The sequence below is a fragment of the Nestor notabilis genome, unplaced genomic scaffold, assembly GCF_000696875.1.
Source record: "Nestor notabilis isolate BGI_N333 unplaced genomic scaffold, ASM69687v1 Scaffold18711, whole genome shotgun sequence".
NCBI lineage: Eukaryota > Metazoa > Chordata > Aves > Psittaciformes > Psittacidae > Nestor > Nestor notabilis.
The window spans coordinates 37,285-56,780 of NW_009913563.1; the positions used below are offsets into that span (position 1 = coordinate 37,285).

Here is a 19,496-nt window from a genome sequence, read left to right on the forward strand (position 1 = left end):
ACATTTGTCAGAACAGAGAAGAATATTTACTGCCACGACTATGTCATTGTACACTGCATATTAAAAGACAGTAATTAAATATTTCACAACAAAGGAAAATTATTGTCTTGAAAGTAAGCTATATAGTCCCTCCTGAGAAATTTTTTCTGATCAGCTACTTTTTCTGGCAAAGCTCCCTTTGAATTTCCTACTGTCACTAGCCAGTTTTGGAACTGGTAGCATAAGGCAAATTACAGGTTGGTTTTTTAGTAATTCCATATGTTACATCAATAAAATATGGCTGTCTTAAATTTACTTTATCATGAGAAGTCAGAGAATGTAGACGTGAATTTGCATAAGTAATTTTCCAACATGAATACTTGAATGGCACCAAACAACTGAGTTTTAAAAAAGCAGTATCAGCAACAATTTGTCTTACTTACTGGTATATAATAGATATTCATTTTAGGGGCTTCATTGGCAGTCATTAGCATTCCTAAAAAGAGATTTCCACATTTAAAAAAACTGGTCACAAAAGGATAACATTACTTTTTAAATATTTATACATATAAAATTTGAGACATTTAATTCACTTTTTTTTAGATTTGTACTTTGGACTTAAAATATTTTTACAGAAAAAGAAATCGAAAAATGGAAAATTTGATGGCATATGAAGAAAAATATTAAAAATATTAGAATGGCAACCTGAGTATTTGTAAGGAAATAACTCTTCATAGGTTAGGAGAGTAGGGGTGAAATCACATTATTTGTAGCTCATACAGTCCATATTCTTGCCCTGCAATGGAACAACTAATTGGAATCTATAATCAATTGTTACATCAAATGCTAATGAATGGTCTGATGGCAACACAATCAACAAGCTTCCTTTCCTACACATTTATCCCCTTTTGTGCTTTATCTTAACTGCTCAGCACCACTTCAAGCAACACTAAGTCCTAATAACTGTGAGCTACCAATTTTCATGCCAAATTTAAACAGTTCATCCCATAATACTGTTTAGAACAAATCCAGTTAGCATTGCACTTAAAACCTACCTTAGGCATAGACTTGTATTATGAATACAAGGGGGTTTGGGTTTTTTTGTTTTGTTTTAAAACACACACCTACAGTCTAAACAAATTCATAAATCTTAATATGGTTTACACCTTTGTTCATATTTCATCTGGGGAAACCAACACAAGAGTAGCTTCTCAACACAAAATGAGAGACAGGATAGCGTGGCTTCAAATGCAGTAATATTAGTGATATTAGCCAAATGGGGCAAAAGTAAAACTTGAAATGTCTATGAATACACCCAAGAAACACCACAAATAAGGGCTGTAAATATTCTGAATACAAAAAACTGCTGGAGAAATACTAAAATCTGTGGAAAATCTCCAACTACTACAAGACTTCATGTGAGCTCAAAATGAGAAATACCCTCAATTTCCTTCCACATAAGAGAATAGTAAGGACATTTGGCATATACTTTGACATTTATCTCAACTTTTTATTTCAAAAATAGCTGATCACCAGGTAATACAATAAATGGAATATGAAGAAGAAAAGAGCAATCAAGTTAGATAACATGCTGATCTAAAAGTACTCAAACATATGCCACTGAGACTATGAATAATTGGGTCAATTACTACACACCCAGAGGGTAGAAATATAATTTACACCCAACTAGAGGAACGCAATTAACATGGGTGGAGTAATCCTTCCTACCTAATCCTTTTATTAAAAATACACAATGCAGCTGGACTTAAAGTGCCAGAAAAAAGGGGACTTGCTTTCCTGGCAAAGCAAGGAATTTGTGAAAGCTTAGTCAGCAAACTGATGCTAAAAACCATACATGGAAAGATCTGCAGGCAATTTAAGGAAAAAGCAAGAATTTATACTATATACGTATCTATAGACACACACACAAGGTTCTATAGCCTAGTATATAGGTTACAAGCTCCCATAACATATCAGCATGCTCGCTACTGTTTCAGGAGAAAAAACGTTTCTCCACTGACTTAATATGAGTCACTAGAAATAAAAGGACAGAAATTAATTCTGCAGGTGCTTCAAAGATGACAGTAAAGGGAAAACCTCTTCTTTGAGAGTCTTCCACCAATAATTAAAGGAGGCAAAACCAGACTTTGGAACAGTACATGGGTGTATACTACAGGCAAAATAAAAGAATTAAAAAAAAAAAAAAAAGGAACAACTGTGTGAACGGAGAAGTCTACTCCATGCATTTTCATTGTTTCAGCTTGTTAGTTTTAACCAATTTTTATGGGAAGAGAGACCACACCCTAACAAACTACACAGCAGCCTAGTTTGATCACTTTAATACAGAAATAAATAAGAACTCTTTTTTTTCAGAGGAGATGTTTTAATAAAACCATCTTTGGAAAGTGGTCTGCAATACAGTAAAAGGAATGAAAACAAGAATATGAAGCAACAGTAAAGGGGAGAAGGAGTTTTAGAAAATGCACAGTTTTAACTTAAGAATTTGTTTTCCAGTAATTAAAACAAATGAGGCACAGAATTCTATACCCTGAAGATGCTGCTGAATTTCATTTATATTCTACAACTTAACTGAAGCTGAGTCAAGGCTACTCAGTAAGTGTAAACCTTTCTTCCCCTAGCCCCATTCTGTGCATGTGTGATCAGAGAAAAGAGATCCACAACTAGTTTAAGACATTCACACTAGTTTACTCATGCAGTTTGGTCAAAGATACACAAAGGGTTGCTTCCCATGAAAGGCAGCAATACTGAAGCTGGTTGGTAAAATAACTAAATTTAAAAAAACCTCAACTACAACAAAACTCACACAAAGCTACTGAAAAAGAATAATTCAATGCAGCCCAGCATACTGGGTTTCTGAGCTGTAAGTACACACTGCTGGGTCATGCCCTTCTTTCAACCACCAGTATCCCCAAGTCCTTCTCCTCAGGGGTACTCTCAATTCCTTCATGCCCCAGCCTGTATTGATACTGGGGGTTGCCCTGCCCTGGCCTCATGCAGTTCACAGAGGCCCACCTCTCAAGCCTGTCCAAGTCCCCCTGAGTGGCTTCTCATCCTTCAGGTGTGCCAATCACACCATCAGCTTGGTGTCACCTACAAACTTGCTGAGCATGCACTTGATCCCACTGTATATTTCAATGATACAGATATTAAACAGTACTGGTCCCAGTATGGACTCCTCAGGGGACATGTCCATCTGGACATTGAGCTGTTACCCATAACCCTCTGGATGCGACCACCCAACCAATCCCTCATCCACTGAACAGTCCACCCATCAAAACCATATCTCCCATTTAGAGAGAAGGATCTTGTGGGGGACCATGTCAAAGGCCTTACAGAAGTTCAGACAGATGACATCTGTAGTTTTTCCCTTATCCACTGACACAGTCATTATTTCAGAATATTTTATGTTACAATGTAACTTCACCTTTCCACTATTTTTTTTTTTTATGTGTGGCAATGCAGTGTTAAAACGGTTTCCTACGGGTGAGATTAGGGTATGGTCTTTCTGAGCAGCAGTTTCACACCAAGTTTTAAAACACGAGCTAGGCAAACATCTTTTGGGTTCACACACGTTCAGCACTGCTCCGAGAATGCTGCAGCACCAATAAGAGCACTGAGCCATAGCCATACTAGTACATAGATATTATCTGTCCATCTTTCCATAACTATAGTCTCATATTACTGGAAGTATTTCCTTATTTTCAGATGTTCAATTGTTATTATTCTTTAAATTCTGAATGAGCATGAGGTGGACCTAGGCATTCTAAATTCTGGAGCAACAGTATTTATGACAAACATGCAATGCACCATCTATTACCTTAAATTTCTTAATTTCCATTGCAACATGCCCTAGTAGTTTTTCCCTTCTGTCTCCATATGATTATAAAATACAACCTATTTCTCATCCCATGACAGTTCTCACCAAAAGACATCAACCTGCCCCCCTACAGACACACTCTAAGAAAAACCAGTAAGAAAAGCAGAACTGACTTAAGGAGGAGACACAGGACTGGAATGCACAGTCTAGATCATCAACACATGAAAAAGTAACATCCAATAAGCAACATTAGGGAGATACGTGCATTCAATTCTTTGTGCTACAAGATTCTTCCTCCACAGTCTCATGAAAATAATTTCTGCAAAAGCACTAGAGGTATGTCTATGTATCACAGAGGCTATAGTGTCCATAGCTGAGTAACATCCATCCTTATAGATACTCAAACTTGACTGGTTATGACCCAAGAAGTTACGTACAACTTCAACTTCGGCCCTGCTTCAAGCAGGAAATATGTGACACCCAGGGGTCCCTTCTGAGCAGAATGGAAGTGACTTAGCATTTTCATCAGCAAGGTCCAGCAGACCATTACAGTTTTGTGGCTGCACAAGGTCAAAAATGCCCACTACCTCAGCAGGTATCAAGATTTAAGTGCTCATCTTCCAGAAAAAGAGAAAAAAAGGACACATTCTTAACTGAAGTTGGCAGAGAAGACAAGATAAGTTTTAACTTGTTAGAAATCTCAAACTCACTTATCTACAATCTTGAATTTGAGCTGCTAGTATGAATTGAAGTCCAAGTCGCACTGCCTTTGCTGCTACCCCTTTCCAAAATTGAGATAATAACAGTTTGCAACACATGCATTCTCTGGATCAAGACCTTTCCACCCTATGCCATCCTTGCGGCCCTGATTTTTATTTCATATCTTTCAATACTGCTTTCTAAAAAGGAAGTAGATGTCTCACAGTAGTTAAGAACTAAGTAACTCAGATCAAGCAAGGAAAATTAAGGTCAGTTGCAATCTGAGGTACAACCAAAGCATACATGCACACAGAACCACCATTTTGTAAAATATTTTTACCTGTAAGGTAGGGTCTGGAAACTTTGGTTAAAAGTCACCCTCAGTTTTGACCTCTAAACATAATGTTACAAGATGCAACAGATTTGAAAACAGTCACAGAAAGCATACAAATCTGTGTACTTAGGAATCTACTCTTAAAACCAAAGTATTCAGTCTAAGGGAGGGTATCATTAAGTGCTGTATCTAAAACAAGGAAAGACCAAACAGCTGTGAACACTTGTAAAAAATTGTAAACTTGCTGTAAGTTTAGAGGTTCTTCCTAGCTCTAGAAAGCAAGCTTTAACTCATCTGGGACTTAGCCGAGACAAAAAGCCAGAATTCCCATTCTTATGAAATGAAACACTTCAGATATTTGAAAGAGCAAAAGAGGTCAACCACTTAATCAACAGCACAGCAGCTTCTAACTGTGAAGAGGCTCCAATCTAATACAGATGCAGAGAAAACAATGACACTAACTGACAAGTAACCATTTATTCCTAGCTCCAAGAGGAAAGTAGGACTAATTTGTATCACCTAAACAGAAAAAAAGCCCAGAACTTGGATTAACACACGGTTTCCCTTTTGAACCTAATAAAGACATTAATATAGCTCACGTACCTGAATTTGGATACAGGCAGACATCATTGATATCGTATTCTGGCTCCATTGAAGTAAATATCTTCCCCTGAAATTGTAGTAAGAAAATACATTATGAAGCATTCCAATAATTAGATTTAGTAAATCTAAACATTAAAAATGGCCATTATAGAAGCTAAGAAATTTGATGGAATAAAGATGGAACAGCTTTTGCAGAACACTAAGATGCTATTAAAGTATCTGAATGTAATACAAGCAGCTCAACATTAAATTTTGTCTCTGATCTGATAAGTCTAGCCTACTACTTGTCTAGCCTACTAGTTACTTAAGACACAGCAATGTAAAATGGCATCTCTATTTTCTCAGCTCACACTTTTGTGTTGAAAATGTATGTGTCAGATTTACTTTATTTTGTGCAAAAGGGGCGTGAGGTCCACAAGCTCCTAGCACAGTGTCAGTGTAACTCTCATCTTGTTCAACTGAATGTGGTATCTTTAAACCATTTTATTTTTTGAAATGATGGACTGGGAGTGGAATTTGAGTCTGGAACTCAGGTCTTCCACCTTGCTCATGTTACATGAAATAGGACTTTGTAAACTCAGTATTAAAGCGGTCTAAATATAAAAGTAGTAAAATCATCCAGTTGCATTTAGCTTAGATCAGAATTGAAGTTATAAAGGTTATTTAAGAAAAAGGTAAAAGTAGGAAACAATAGTCTGGGAAAAAAAAAAGAAAGAATTGGAACAGAGTCTGAAAAACCCAGACATAATACAGGTGCTCTTATAAGCCAACACACAAGACAGCCAGTAAAGGAAGAGTCTCTAAGAACTGGGCCATGGAATCTGAAGCATGAGAGTACATGCCTACATGGTTCTAAATGAGGGACAGAAGCAGAGCAAATTTTGAACCTATTCCTCTTTTTTCTTTCCCTGCAGCAATCCCACCTACCTTTCTGGGCCCTTCCTTTCCCTCCCAGTTACATGCTGTTACCCCACCCCACCTCTGGTCTCTCCCCGATGATTAATAAGAGTCCTCCTCCACCCCGGTCTTAGCAGACAAAAGCCTCATGCTCCCCACCCCAAGGCACGTCTCAGCATGGGGCTATTCTGGTATCAAAGCCATATGCTCTCCACCCCGCAGTCTGCCTCTGCAGTTGGTTCCCAGCCAGAGATAGTCAGGAACCAACATCTGGGAGAGGTGGAGCTAGCTGAAACATACTCTAGGAAAGAGTCCAAAGCTATCTTTGCCTTCCAGCAGCAAGGAACCCTCCCTTTTCCCACTGCAGAGGCCACCTGACAAACCTTACAGTGTTTCGTTCTCAATAAGGGAGATGTACATACCTAGGAAAAATGGAGAAAGGCCACTGCAGATGTTTTAAATAATAACCAATAATTTATGTGTTCTTTTAAACAAAAAAACAAACAAACAAACAAAAAAACCCCCAACAAAAAAAAAAAAATACAAAAATACAAAAAAACCAAAACCCACTAAAAAAAACAAAACTGCAGAGAAGCTTACAAAAAAATGCCTGGGATCACAGAAAAAATAAGAGGCTGTTGAAAGTTCATGAAGAAGCACAACAATAGAGAAATGACTGCCCGAAATATTCAGAAAAAAGTGTCTCTAAACTACAACTACTCTTGCTATGTTTCACTGTAAAGCCAGAAAAGCATAGATGGAGCACATTTTTGAGAAGGAAAACAATGACTAAAGATAGCCCCTCAAACCAAACCAACCAAGCTACAGTAGAATCATAGAATAGTTAGGGTTGGAAAGGACCTTAAGATCATCTAGTTCCAACCCCCCTGACATGAGCAGGGACACCACACACTAAACTATGTCGCCCAAGGCTCTGTCCAGCCTGGCCTTGAACACCTCCAGGGATGGAGCATTCACAACTTCCTTGGGCAACCTATTCCAGTGCTTCACCACCCGCACCGTGAAGAACTTCTTCCTTATATTTAAGGAAGTATATCTACAGTAGTATTACAATGAATCTATGGGGTAACATATTTCGTGCAGGCTTCAGTGGAAGAATAAGATAAGGAAAACAACAGCGTAATATAATGAAATATAGCGTTATGAAAGCTAAAAACTTCAATTTCACTTAGAGGTGCAAAAACCAGGGATAAAGATGTTGCCTACTGCAACATAATACATTAATACTGTATAATACATGTTGTTATTTGGATCTTGGCTTCAATATCCAAATAGGCTTCTGTGCAAATGAGCAGCACCTGATTTTAATGGGTCATAAACTAACTGATCTACCTTTGAAGTCAGCCCTTCTTTGTGCAGGGAGTTGGAACGACCATGTTTCTCTCTGACGAAAAATCTTAACTGGATGTGTTCAAGCACACCGAGAAATACGCAAACCAGGGCAATTGCTAAGATAACTACTTTTTCTGTTTAAATCCTTCTACTGAAAGAAGCATCTTAGGCAGACATGTACAAACAGCTAAAGAAATACCTGACTATACCTTTAAACCTGACAGGCTGTTGAATAACTTCCCAGATGTTGCTTTATCTAGTCAGACTGGACAAAATGCTATGGCAATTAGGACACGTTAAGAACGCGACTTCCTGCACTCAATTTCAGCTTTGTTACTTAAGCTGCATGGAAAAAAGAAAAAAAAAAACAGAACAAAAAACCCCCAAAAAAGTAAAAATTAGGAAATCTGAATGCACCAACATAAAACCACTCACCGTATCTTTGTTCCACATTTTTATGATTCGAGAATCTGCAGAGATAATTAAATCCAACTGACGTTGAAACTGAACTGACTTAATAGGCAGGCCATAGTGGTGATCTTTGACTATTAACGGATTACTAGACCGGAGATCATATAATAAAACCTTGAAGAATGAAACAGATTAAACTTACAATATCATAGGATCAAGAGAAAGTCACGCACACTAAAGATCTAACCAAACCTGAGGGTTTTTACTTAAAAGCAGGGACAAGATTTATATAAGTAGTTTTAAATTCTGAAAATGGAATTTACTTATTAAGTGAGCCTAGTTTATTCTGGCAATATATCTTAACCTCAACATGCTTCAGTCTAGAAAAAATAAAAGCAAATTTAAGAGCTCACCGTCTTTCTAAAGTCTTTTTAATTTCTATTGAAAAAATAAATAGTTTTTAAGGCTCTACGTAGTCCTTAATTATTAATATTTCACTTTCAGATTCTTGTGCTGTTCTTACAAGATTTAAATTTTCATAATCCCTTCCACATTCAGTGACTACCGCTTTCACTCAGTGAAACACCATATATATCTGCTCTTGAACAAGCTACAGTTTAATAAACCTGCGAAAAGACTAATCAAAGTAGAAAAACTCCCCATACTTCACTTTAAATATAACATGGCAACAAAGAATAAATGAATCTAAATGATCCCTTACAGAAAGACAGTAAAGACAATAGTTGAAAGACTTCACTTCTTCTTTAGCTACCATCAAGGTAAGGGAGAGCAGATCTGCTGCACTGAGATGGTACTGATTAAGAGTCTCAAAAGGTAGCAAATTCCCCACATACTTCATAAGAAAACTACAGAATTTGAAGTTGTGTAGTGTGTAGGTTGTGATGATATTAAGTGGTCCTTACTTCTGAAGGGCAAGATCATTTGACAAAATTAATTTGCAGTTTAAGAATGGCTACTGCTACTCTGAGCATGTAATTTATGCTCTTGTAAACACTTGTATTCATAGATATTTACATTACAATAAATGTACTCAATGTGATAGACCTGGACTGGGAATTGCAAAAACAGGATCTCCTTAGAACTGTTGTAGATGAAGTTAAGTCTACCTGCCCAGTCGATGTTCCAACAGCCATAGTCAAAGCTCCATCAAATTTCAGTGCTGAAATGGATGGTAAACCTTCTATCCTGCAAAGCACAATGCTTAAAGTTAGACATTTTTTCAATAAAGGCTGCAAATAATTTTTAAATGTTACAAACAACTAAGACAATGTAAATTAATTTACAGATACCACTCAGAAACACTACTTCAAACAGCTGTATTGTTTACATTCACAACTTGTGGTCGTATAGAATAATATATGCTACTAAGATCAATAACTAAGAGACTCCTTTATGACTAAGAAAACTCTTTATTCACCCTAGCAGTCAGAAGAGAGGACCACAGGCATGTCATTTTAATGCAAAGTGGGATTTGTTTCTAAAAGCAAAACTTCTGGGAAAAAACCAAACCAAAAGATGACACTTTGAAAAGGTAGCCTTTACTCACTCAGTGTCTGCTGTCACACTGCTTAAAGCACAGTCCAACAGCCCAACTCGATTTCTAGTTCTAGGATCCCAGCATTCCACTTTACCCTAGAGAGTTTAGAAAATACATTTCAAGCGTATGCAACAGATGCCTGGTATCCTGAAAATGTTTAAATAAAAATATGAATTATTTAATCTATGATTAATAAAATTTCCTAGCTTAATATGAGTTGTTCTAATAGTAGCATACAAGCTCCACACATTTCACTTATGATTTTTAAAAATGTGATCTAAATCAATATAATTAACACTAAATCTCTGAAGATTAATAGGGTACACATGCTAGCTAATTTCTACAGATGGCTACACTGTAAAGTAAGATAACATTGTTTTCTCTCCCATCTGCAAAATTCTCAAGCATCTCAGCAACCAAAGAAGCTCAGAAATTGTATCTGTCCTATGCTCTAAAAAGTCATCTTGTTTAACAGATCTATGCTTAACACAGCCAATGAGATCACATTAATTAATTAGGTTCCTGTCATGACGACTTCTTATCCTCACACAAACCAATATAAAAAGCAAACACTACTGCTCTTTTATTAAAAGGAATGCAAACATTTACCTCAGCCGTCCCCATTGCAAAAAGGAAGTGCACAGGATTTATGTCACAGACATTACTCTCTCTAGAACAGAAAAAGGAGCAAGTTTAATGACCTCAGGCTAATTTGACACATGAAAAACCAAAAAGATTTCTGTAATCAGGTACACAATTGCTCAGCCTGGAAAAGCAAAAGCTGGAGGGAGTGATGGATGGCCACCTAACAGCAGTTTCTTATACTAAGAGGAGCTTACCAAGAATTTGGAGCCATTGGAGACAGTGCTGATTACTTGAAATAGATAAGGTTCCAACTGGATGCAAGGATAATGTTTTTATGCTATGAGGATAATTAAGCACTGGAACAGGTTGCCCACAGAGGCTGTGAAACTTCCATCCTTGGAGTTTCCAATATCCCCTAGGAAAATTCATCTGAGTTCAGCATGACTGTGCCTTGATCAGGAGACTGAGCTATGAGGTTCTCTCCAACCTGAATGACTCTGCATTTCTTTGTCCATACCCACCACCTACCACCAAGCCTTGCCATATTGCTCTGCTCCACTACATTCTTAAACAACCCAGTTACGTCAAAAGGTCTTCTCAATTACTCATATTCAGAAACTTACACCTCCACCACATTCTGAGGAATGGCCCGTCTTCCTTTCCCTCACCCAAGTATCCTATTTCTCAACAGGGCAACCAAGAGCCCTGTATTTTTCCAGCAACTCTTCCAAAGTACAAATATTTCTCTTTACACGACTCATCCCTGCACTTTCCAGCTTCTTCCATTCAAAGCCCTCCACCTCCAATTCTATAACCCACCCAACTTCCCTACTTCACAACCTTTTCACAACTTCAAGTCTCACCTTTCAAATTCAGATTTTACACTATATGCTTAGCACCCTTGCTGCAGGATTCCCCCCTTTTTTTCTCTTCTACGGCTCAGTTTCTGTAATGTGCCTTCCCAAATATTGCTTCATCCATTAAGCTATCCCACCCACTGAATACCACCCGTTGCCCATCAACGAGTCACTTTATCTCATCAAGTCTGTTGTTCTCATCTGCCTCTCCCAACATGAAAGAAGCCCAGCTCCTGCTCTGGTAGTGTTTTCAAAAGAATGAGACAAATGCTGGAGATATAAAAATTCTCTTTGGGCTACTCCAAGAGCAGAAGGACAAAGACATGTCTGGGAAAGTACATCCCCTGTGGGTAGATCTCTATATGATGGCTAAATTGAGCAATAATGGCAAAGTTTTAATGAAATGTTCTGAAGATCAAGTTATATAATACGTACTACAAGTCTATATTAAGCAATTTTAAAATATCCACAAAAGAAAACTCAATTAAAACATAAAAACGAGAACAAATAATTACAGAACATAAAATAAAACGAGGCTCAGGCTGCGCATATGTTCCTTTTCAACTCTACAACGCGTTTGGGCAGTATTCGGATACAGCATTTATGGCAAGCACGTAGTAGTTTGCTTCCACCTGGTGGAAAGAAGACACATAGGCGTCATGCATTACAGATAACTTACGAAGCATCAGTTTGCAGGGAGTTCAGAAACCTTCCTTGTTCCAGATTTAGCCTGTATACTTCAGAACTACAAAGGAAAAAACGAAAATTACTCCTTCCTCTTATGAATACTGAAAAATACTGTTGTAAGTTAGGAATAGTTATAAAAGTTCTGACAGCCTAATTTTACCTAATACATAATTTGCAGACTTCACAATCTAAATAAAACATAAGACAAATCTAACCTTCAGTGTTAAAACCAGACAAAAATGTGCATGTTTACCAAATATATTTATTACACTGCAATAGCTTACCAATTATTCTTTTTGCAGGGAAAATGAATTTGTTTAAGATCTTTTCAATTTCCTGTGATTTGTTACATCTTGAATTGCTACTTACTTTGTTTGAGACCCTACAGACCTAATTTTATTACTATGTCTTCTCACAGAGTCAATTAATTATCTTATGTGATTTGACTCACACTTTAACAGCAATAAAACATCAACCAGGATAGAAAAGCTACTTAATTTTCCTTACTTAGATACTAATCATTTCAAAACAGTACAATGAATTGCAGTTTCTGTAACAAATTTGCAAATATATGATGTACCTGGTTTAAGAATCAGAAAGTCTTAAAACATTACAGGAAACTGAATTAATCTTAAGTCTTCCCACATTTACCACTCTTCACAAACAGTCTCCACTATTAATTTGGAAGGAAATGTCACTTCTTCAAATTTTTAACTTTTCTGGTATTTTAATGTTCATTTTATTCTTGGAAAATCTTGCGAACAGTAGTGAAATAAAATAACATTTCATCAGTACCTTGCTCCTACAAAATACAAGTCACATGATGGATAGTGGTAAGAGAAATCTCTACCAAATTTTGGTATTCTTGTCTTGTAGTAATGGCCATGCTGTGAATGAAACTCCACAAACCTGCCACACTGCAGGAAGACAACCTGAAAATAAAATATAAAGCACTGAAACATACAGAAGCAGACTACAGTCTCCTCAACTTATCTTACAGCACAGACCCCAGTGATTTTTCTCAAGCTCACATAGGTTGATCACAACTCCTTCAAACCATTTCTATTAGAACTATCCACGAGAGTATATGTGATACCCTGAAAGCAACTCTGGAACCAGAGCAGTATTAGTTATCTTCGTGTTGTGCTGCACCAAAATTAACATCTGTACTTCCTTCAGGCACCAGATTTACTAATTTCTTTCAGTTACAATGCCATGCAGACACCAGTATGTTCATAGGTATTAAGAACAGGAACTGTATGTACATCATGATGCACAGCAGCGTTCCAATAAATGAAACCAATGACCTTTGTACATTTTTTTTTTGTCTGCCATCTGAATAAGCACATTTTTTCTTTCTGAAACATAGGCAAACATCTCAGACCTGGAACACCCCACAGAAAAGCATTTCTAGAAGGCCAGATCTACACTGGTAAATAAAATAGGCCAGAACTTGCCTCTATAGTCCTGATGGCAAGTTAACATAGCACAACTCATATCCACGTGAAAGAATTCTTCCCACTCCAGAGACAGCATCGTCCACAACCTCTGTTACACTCATGCTGTATCTCAAACCATGCTCAGGCACTATGTGATGAACAGCTGGCCTGGCCCAAACTCATGCCACAGTGCATGCAAACAATTAAATGATACGGATAATCACAGTCTAACTCTTGACTCTGAGCCTCATCCCTATTTAGCTTAGATTTAGAAAAGTTGCAGTTTAGTTTAGATTATGTATAGTCCATGCATCTTCTAAAAGTAGTAGATAATGAAGATTTTAAATTTCCTACTGCTGAAGTACACTGTTAACAACACAAATAAGGATGAGAAGCTCAGGAAAGGCGAGGTAAAGAAGCTATTCCAAATGTCATTTTTATTTATGTATTTGTACATTCTTCTGAGACACGAAGAAAGTACTCATCTGGGCTAGAACTTCACACTTATTTATCAAGTCCCCCCCTTACTTACACTTTTTCTGATATCAAAACCCCTAATGTTTCAACTTGTATTTGTGGACTCGCTCATCCTGGTCCACGACCAAGTGGAGTATCATCTTTCCGAAGCATAACTACAATTTCACATGAGATCACAGATGCAGCTGTGTAGTTGATGTTATTCAATGATGCTTTTCATATACATCCCAATCAATCCTTTGTGTGCTTAATGCCTTTGTATTTTTAACTGACTAATGCTTTATGCTTTTAAGTGGACGTTTACAACAAGCAAAGCTCTTTACAGAAGTTCAACTGGCCTTATGGATACCAACGTGAATGAAAGCCAGCAACGCACTCGCACTGTATAAAATGCAAATAAGTCTCAAGAGGCAACCATATGAGGACAGGGGGAACAGACTGGAGAGAAGCTAATTTCTCTGGGGTACTAAAGCACAAAGTAACAACTTACTCAGTGAATTGTGCAACTGCCATGCTTGCAGGTTTTGACAGTCCTGTTCAGATGTCTGAAGGTCCCCCTCCAATCAGTATTTTCATGATTCTTCAAGTGTAATTTCTCAAATACTATTCCTTCTCTCTACCATATTCAAAACATTATGACAGCTACGTGAAATTAGTTTTCTTTCTAATGATTTGGTAAGTTTTAGGAAAATAAAATTCAAAATCGGGTTGTATTAAATTGTGAAAGAAGGAATTTGGTCTGAAATACAGTACTGATTACAGCTGAAAACACACACAGCAGTTACTGTTCATAACCAGTCAGAAACATATTTGCAAACACAGTGTGTTCCTCAGTCTCCCAAATAACTGTTTGGTTTGTACAACCAGAAACACCCTCCCACAGACAAACAAGCAAGAGGCTGCTGTACTGTATCAGTCACTGCCTTCCGCTACTTGAATTCATGTACATCCTTGGAAATCTCATGGGAAAAATTCTGAAAAGACTAAACCTAGAAGGCTAGATTACATTGTCTCTGATGAAATAAGAAATATTTATTAAAATAAGCAGGTACCAGAAGTGCTAAGGTCTCTTCAGGGAGTGAGGGGGAGAAAGTATCAAAACACTTAAAAAAATCCCAAACAACTTTACTTCTCTCCACAATTTTTGCCTCATTCATATGCTTACAATCATGCTGGCTACAACAACACTGAGAAATTAGGCTATTAACTAACCTGCAGCTATCCCATCTCTCAAAAATGGTGTACTTGTGTATCACTTGTCACAATGGATTGTGACTGAATGTTATCGTAGAAAGAATAACTAATTCCATTTTCCCCATTATTTTGTTTGTAGGAAAAAGCATTATTTGACATTTTTCTCTACTGCAGACAAAAGACTTTAAAAGTGGTAAGACAAATTATAATACAAAGAGACAAAACCCCCACTTTTAATGTACAAAATAATGTTTATCCTGCTTGCTTTTTTAAAAAAACCTTTCTGTTCCAAAAGTTGTGTTGACGGCCTTTACTATATATGCAAATGCATTTTAATATACATATTAAACCATTTTTTCATTTATACATTGAAAGCATTCAACATACCTTTGAGTAATCATCTGATAAAATCTCAAACGTAACCACTAGAGGAGAGAGCAAGAGAATTTTAAGTCAAATAAGTAAGCAAGCTTACTTGCAAACATTGGCATAAATCCCAAAAACATTTTCACTCACGCTAACCTTTAGTCATGTAAGTATTCCCCACAGGTGTCAATGCATAATGCAGGCATTGTGATAAAATCTTTAATTATATAACTCTATTTGCAAAATAACAAGTAGTTTTCTAAAACTTTAGAAATATATGAAGCATCTTGTAATCTCTTTATCGTTCTTTTATACTTGACACGTTCCTCAACACAATGCTCAGCTGTGTACTTAGTGGCTTGGGGAAGGTGTAATCAAACGATTTTCAGTAAGTGTGTGGTCCATGGACCTTTGGTAACCCGTCAAAGATGATAAAAAATGACATAAATTTGGACATACTACACACAAACTTGCACATGAAATCCTTCTAAAGGGACAGGACTTCCACAGAAAGAGTTTAATGCTCAAAAAAAACCACAAATTTCAAAGCTACACTGCTGAACACTGCAACGTATTGAACTTTGCCTAGTTTTAAATGAGCTGGGTTGGGAACATTAGGGAATAGCTCCTTCAGCTAAACTGGTTCCATTTAAATGAGGTAGCTCATTTAAAGTTACCTGAAGTGACTCTATGCTACCTTACAAGTTAAACATACTTTTGCGGTCTAGTAAGATGCCAGTTCGAAAAAAATATACTTTAAGTTCTAATTACAGCAATCATTTACTATTACAATGACTTCTACTCTTTCAAATTGGGTCCCACTCTTGCCATACCTTCCTTCCCCCAACCTCTCTGAACCCCTGCCCCACTACCTCTCCTTCCCTGCTATGTTGTAGCACCATACCTTCACCCTACCTGACTCCTTGCAGCCCTGAGGCATCGGGTAAAAAAATACCACCATGCTCTCCTCCCCTTTTCCTTACCTAACTCAGTAGTTCTCAATTTTTATTTTTCACACCACTTTCACACACATCGCAGACCAGTTTCATTTTTCCATAATGATTAAGGACTTCTGCCACTCTATGCTCATCCCCTCATTGCTTTGGTCACCCCTCTATCCCAGTTTTCAGCTATCTATCCTCTAACATCCCAGTCTTCTAACAAAAAACAACCCAAATGCCATTCCTCAAATCTGTGCACTCTAAAACTCAGAGCCACAGCAGCAATGACCTCCTCCCCTAGTCTAACTGCCAGCAGATTTCCCCTTTCCCATTGACTAGGTGGCTCCTGGCTTCCCTCACCACAGTTGTTCTCTGTCCAAATTAGTAGCAAACAAGGCATAATTAGATTCTTGGCCATGCTACCATCTATCTCCAAGAACCTTGCTTCCAAGAAAACAAACCAATCAACCAACCCACTCCCAGGAAATCCTCTTTACCCTGTAACTCACTGAGCTTGGGCTCCAGAAAGAAAACAGTGAGAGCTCATTTCAGGAGCAACAGTGCAACCATAGTGCATTCTCCTAACTTAATGCTTCAAAGAAGGGTAAAGAAGGGAGATCTGGCTACCACCCAGCCATTGTACCCACATCACATTCCCCACCCCAAACAGAGCACAGACTTCCGCCTCACTCCCGCTCTGGGCCCTGTGCTTACTGGCTCCAGATAAATCTTACATTCATCACACCACTCCAAGGGAGGAAAAAACTTTGAAGGAGGAGGAAAAAGAAGATACAGAGGTAAAGACGAGGTGATGTTCTACTCTAGATTCTTACATTCACCCAATGTACATTTTGTCCCCTAGGCACAGGGACGGAAGTTTCTACTTGAGTCCAGCCTGAATTACGTATAAAAGACATCTTGTGCTAACAGCTATAGCTTATACTAACCTTCAGAATCTAAGCATCTTTCAAATTTCTGGGATAACTGATAGGCATCAAAACAGCGGATCCTTGGCTTGTACGTTCCTGGAAGAAGAATTTGATCTTTAATTAAAAATTTAAACAAAAAGATTAACATTAAAGCTTATTTTTCTTTCCTTTTTTTTCTTTACTATAATGTCTTACATTACTGCATTTCAACTATAAATAGTCTAAAGTGTCTGTGACTGGAAAAACATGTCTCTCAGTAACATAATTCTACAGCCTCGTTTTTGTCTTTGGTGCCTGAAAGCACCCTTCTTGTATGTCAGCTCTTCTGATTTACAGAATCAGAATTCTGTTATTAAGAATTGAATAATTCAATTATTCAATAATTTTTCAATTAAGAATTGAATAATACCTTCCGTATGTCTGAAAGACTCCTTACGTTATTAACACCTACTAAAGTATTCATGTTTGGATCCTGCTTTGACAAAGTTACAAAATGTAGCATTATCCTCCATCCTTTAAAACAGTAATGACAATGATGTGCAGAAGTTATTTAAAGCAAATTTACAGACAGACAATAAAAATAATGAAGAATTTAGTTTTCAACTGTATTATAAACAGTTTAAGGTTTAATTATATTATAAAAGCCTAGTGGCAGGGGAGTTGGAACTAGATGATCTTATAAGGTCCCTTCCAACCCAAACTATTCTATCATTCTAAGAACATTTGTATACTAAAAAGCAGAGTTTCACAATACCACCACCAAGACAGCCACTCTATCACATCTTAAGAGTAAGCTTCCAAAACTCTGTTCAATGTTACATCCAAAAATGAATTCTTACCAATTCTACCTGAAATACTAAGTCATTCTGCAATCAAGGTTTTCTAGCACTTTGGGCCTCTGCTACAGAGAGATGCTTTGTTAACTCACCAACTGCCATAATATACTGTCCATCTCTTGATACCTTAATCTTTGTGCTAACCGTGGGCATTTCAAAGTCTTGAATAAGCTCAATTCTTCTACGGATATCTATAAAGAAAAAAAAAAGAAGTTGTAGCACAGTTTATCAGTACAAGAAACTGTTAATGGTTTCTTATGGAAGAACACTGAGTTAATTGGATATAAGGAATATCTTTAAAAATGTATCTTCAATTATATTCTTTTAAATATCTTTAAAAGAATCTTGTAAACTATAAAGATCTTTTAAGTATAATTAACGTGTTATATGCAGATTAATAGTTTGTTAACCCCGTGAAGTGAGATACCTCCATGTAAAAATAAAAGTCTATTCTAAGGTAACTACAAAATAAATTATTATATAATGTAGTAGCAAATATTTATCACACATTTTATGCTACTAAGATGTTGAATAATATATTCCATCCTCTTGTTAACTCTCTATTTCTTGTTGAGTTTCTTATACGTCCCTTCCTAGCCATTTTTATTTTGTATAATGAGTTTAAGATAAAATGGTGATCTTCCTGTACTCTAAGATTAACATAATACAGTAGAGGAGTTTATGGTTGGAATACATATACTATAGGGAGTTTATAGTATATATGTATATACAGTATATATGGAGTTCATGGTTTGTAAGCTATACATGTAATTCATCGATCATGTTTCTGTACAATCATGTAGTCACATAATTAATCCATCACGTTTCTGTACAGTCTACAACCCCAGTATTTAATGTCTGAAATTGAACACAATACCGATAATATTCTGCTCACAGGAAGTTGGAGTAATTATTTATAGCTTTAATTTTGTAGTTTTTAAAACGCGAGATACGCATAATTTCCCTGTATCAGCCAATGAAGTGTCTCCCTCTGGATTTGCATGCTGTATATGTGTAAAGAGTATTACTGAAGATCCTGTGATAGGAAAACTCACCCACATCTTTCTTTTGTAAAGCTCTTTTCTTCCTGTCTGAGAGCCACTGCAAGAAAATAATTAAATCAGTTTCGAGCTCATTATTCATAAAGGAACCAGAGAATCACTTAAAAGTTTCTCCAACTTGTAAGTACAAGATATTCAAGCCATTGATTCTTTTTTCCTTTTTTTATTGATTATTTTATTATTTCCACTGTTACTTTTAACCATTCCATATCAAAAAAACTTATGAACTCGTGGGCTTTAGGGGTCTGCAGACTAAAACACCTACAGTTAGAGATGCACTCATTCAACCTGCATTCGTAGCTTAAAAATACCTGTAGCTGGTTTCAGTTACCGACCATCCACCCTCACCACAAGCGCACCCGGAGCAGGGGCAGCTCCATGAGCCGCTCGGGCCCAGGCTGCACGCCAGGCCCAAAGCGTCAACTCGCTTCTAAAAGCTCCCGCTACGGGAA

The 19,496-nt window shown here is 37.1% G+C and overlaps 1 protein-coding gene across 1 annotated transcript in view; it reads right to left on the reverse strand.

The window, feature by feature from the left end:
* NOL10 (nucleolar protein 10) overlaps positions 1-19,081 on the reverse strand; it is a gene marked incomplete at its 5' end in the record, with an annotated part of 50,164 nt that extends 31,083 nt beyond the window's left edge. The window contains 12 exons of the mRNA XM_010023259.1: positions 423-475; positions 5,454-5,520; positions 8,139-8,288; positions 9,242-9,320; positions 9,682-9,767; positions 10,282-10,342; positions 11,794-11,859; positions 12,597-12,733; positions 15,299-15,336; positions 17,166-17,243; positions 18,076-18,174; positions 19,039-19,081. Of these exons, the coding sequence (XP_010021561.1) occupies positions 423-475; positions 5,454-5,520; positions 8,139-8,288; positions 9,242-9,320; positions 9,682-9,767; positions 10,282-10,342; positions 11,794-11,859; positions 12,597-12,733; positions 15,299-15,336; positions 17,166-17,243; positions 18,076-18,174; positions 19,039-19,081 (957 nt within the window). The remainder of the gene's footprint in view (positions 1-422; positions 476-5,453; positions 5,521-8,138; positions 8,289-9,241; positions 9,321-9,681; positions 9,768-10,281; positions 10,343-11,793; positions 11,860-12,596; positions 12,734-15,298; positions 15,337-17,165; positions 17,244-18,075; positions 18,175-19,038) is intronic.
* Between the last annotated feature and the right edge of the window lie 415 nt (positions 19,082-19,496).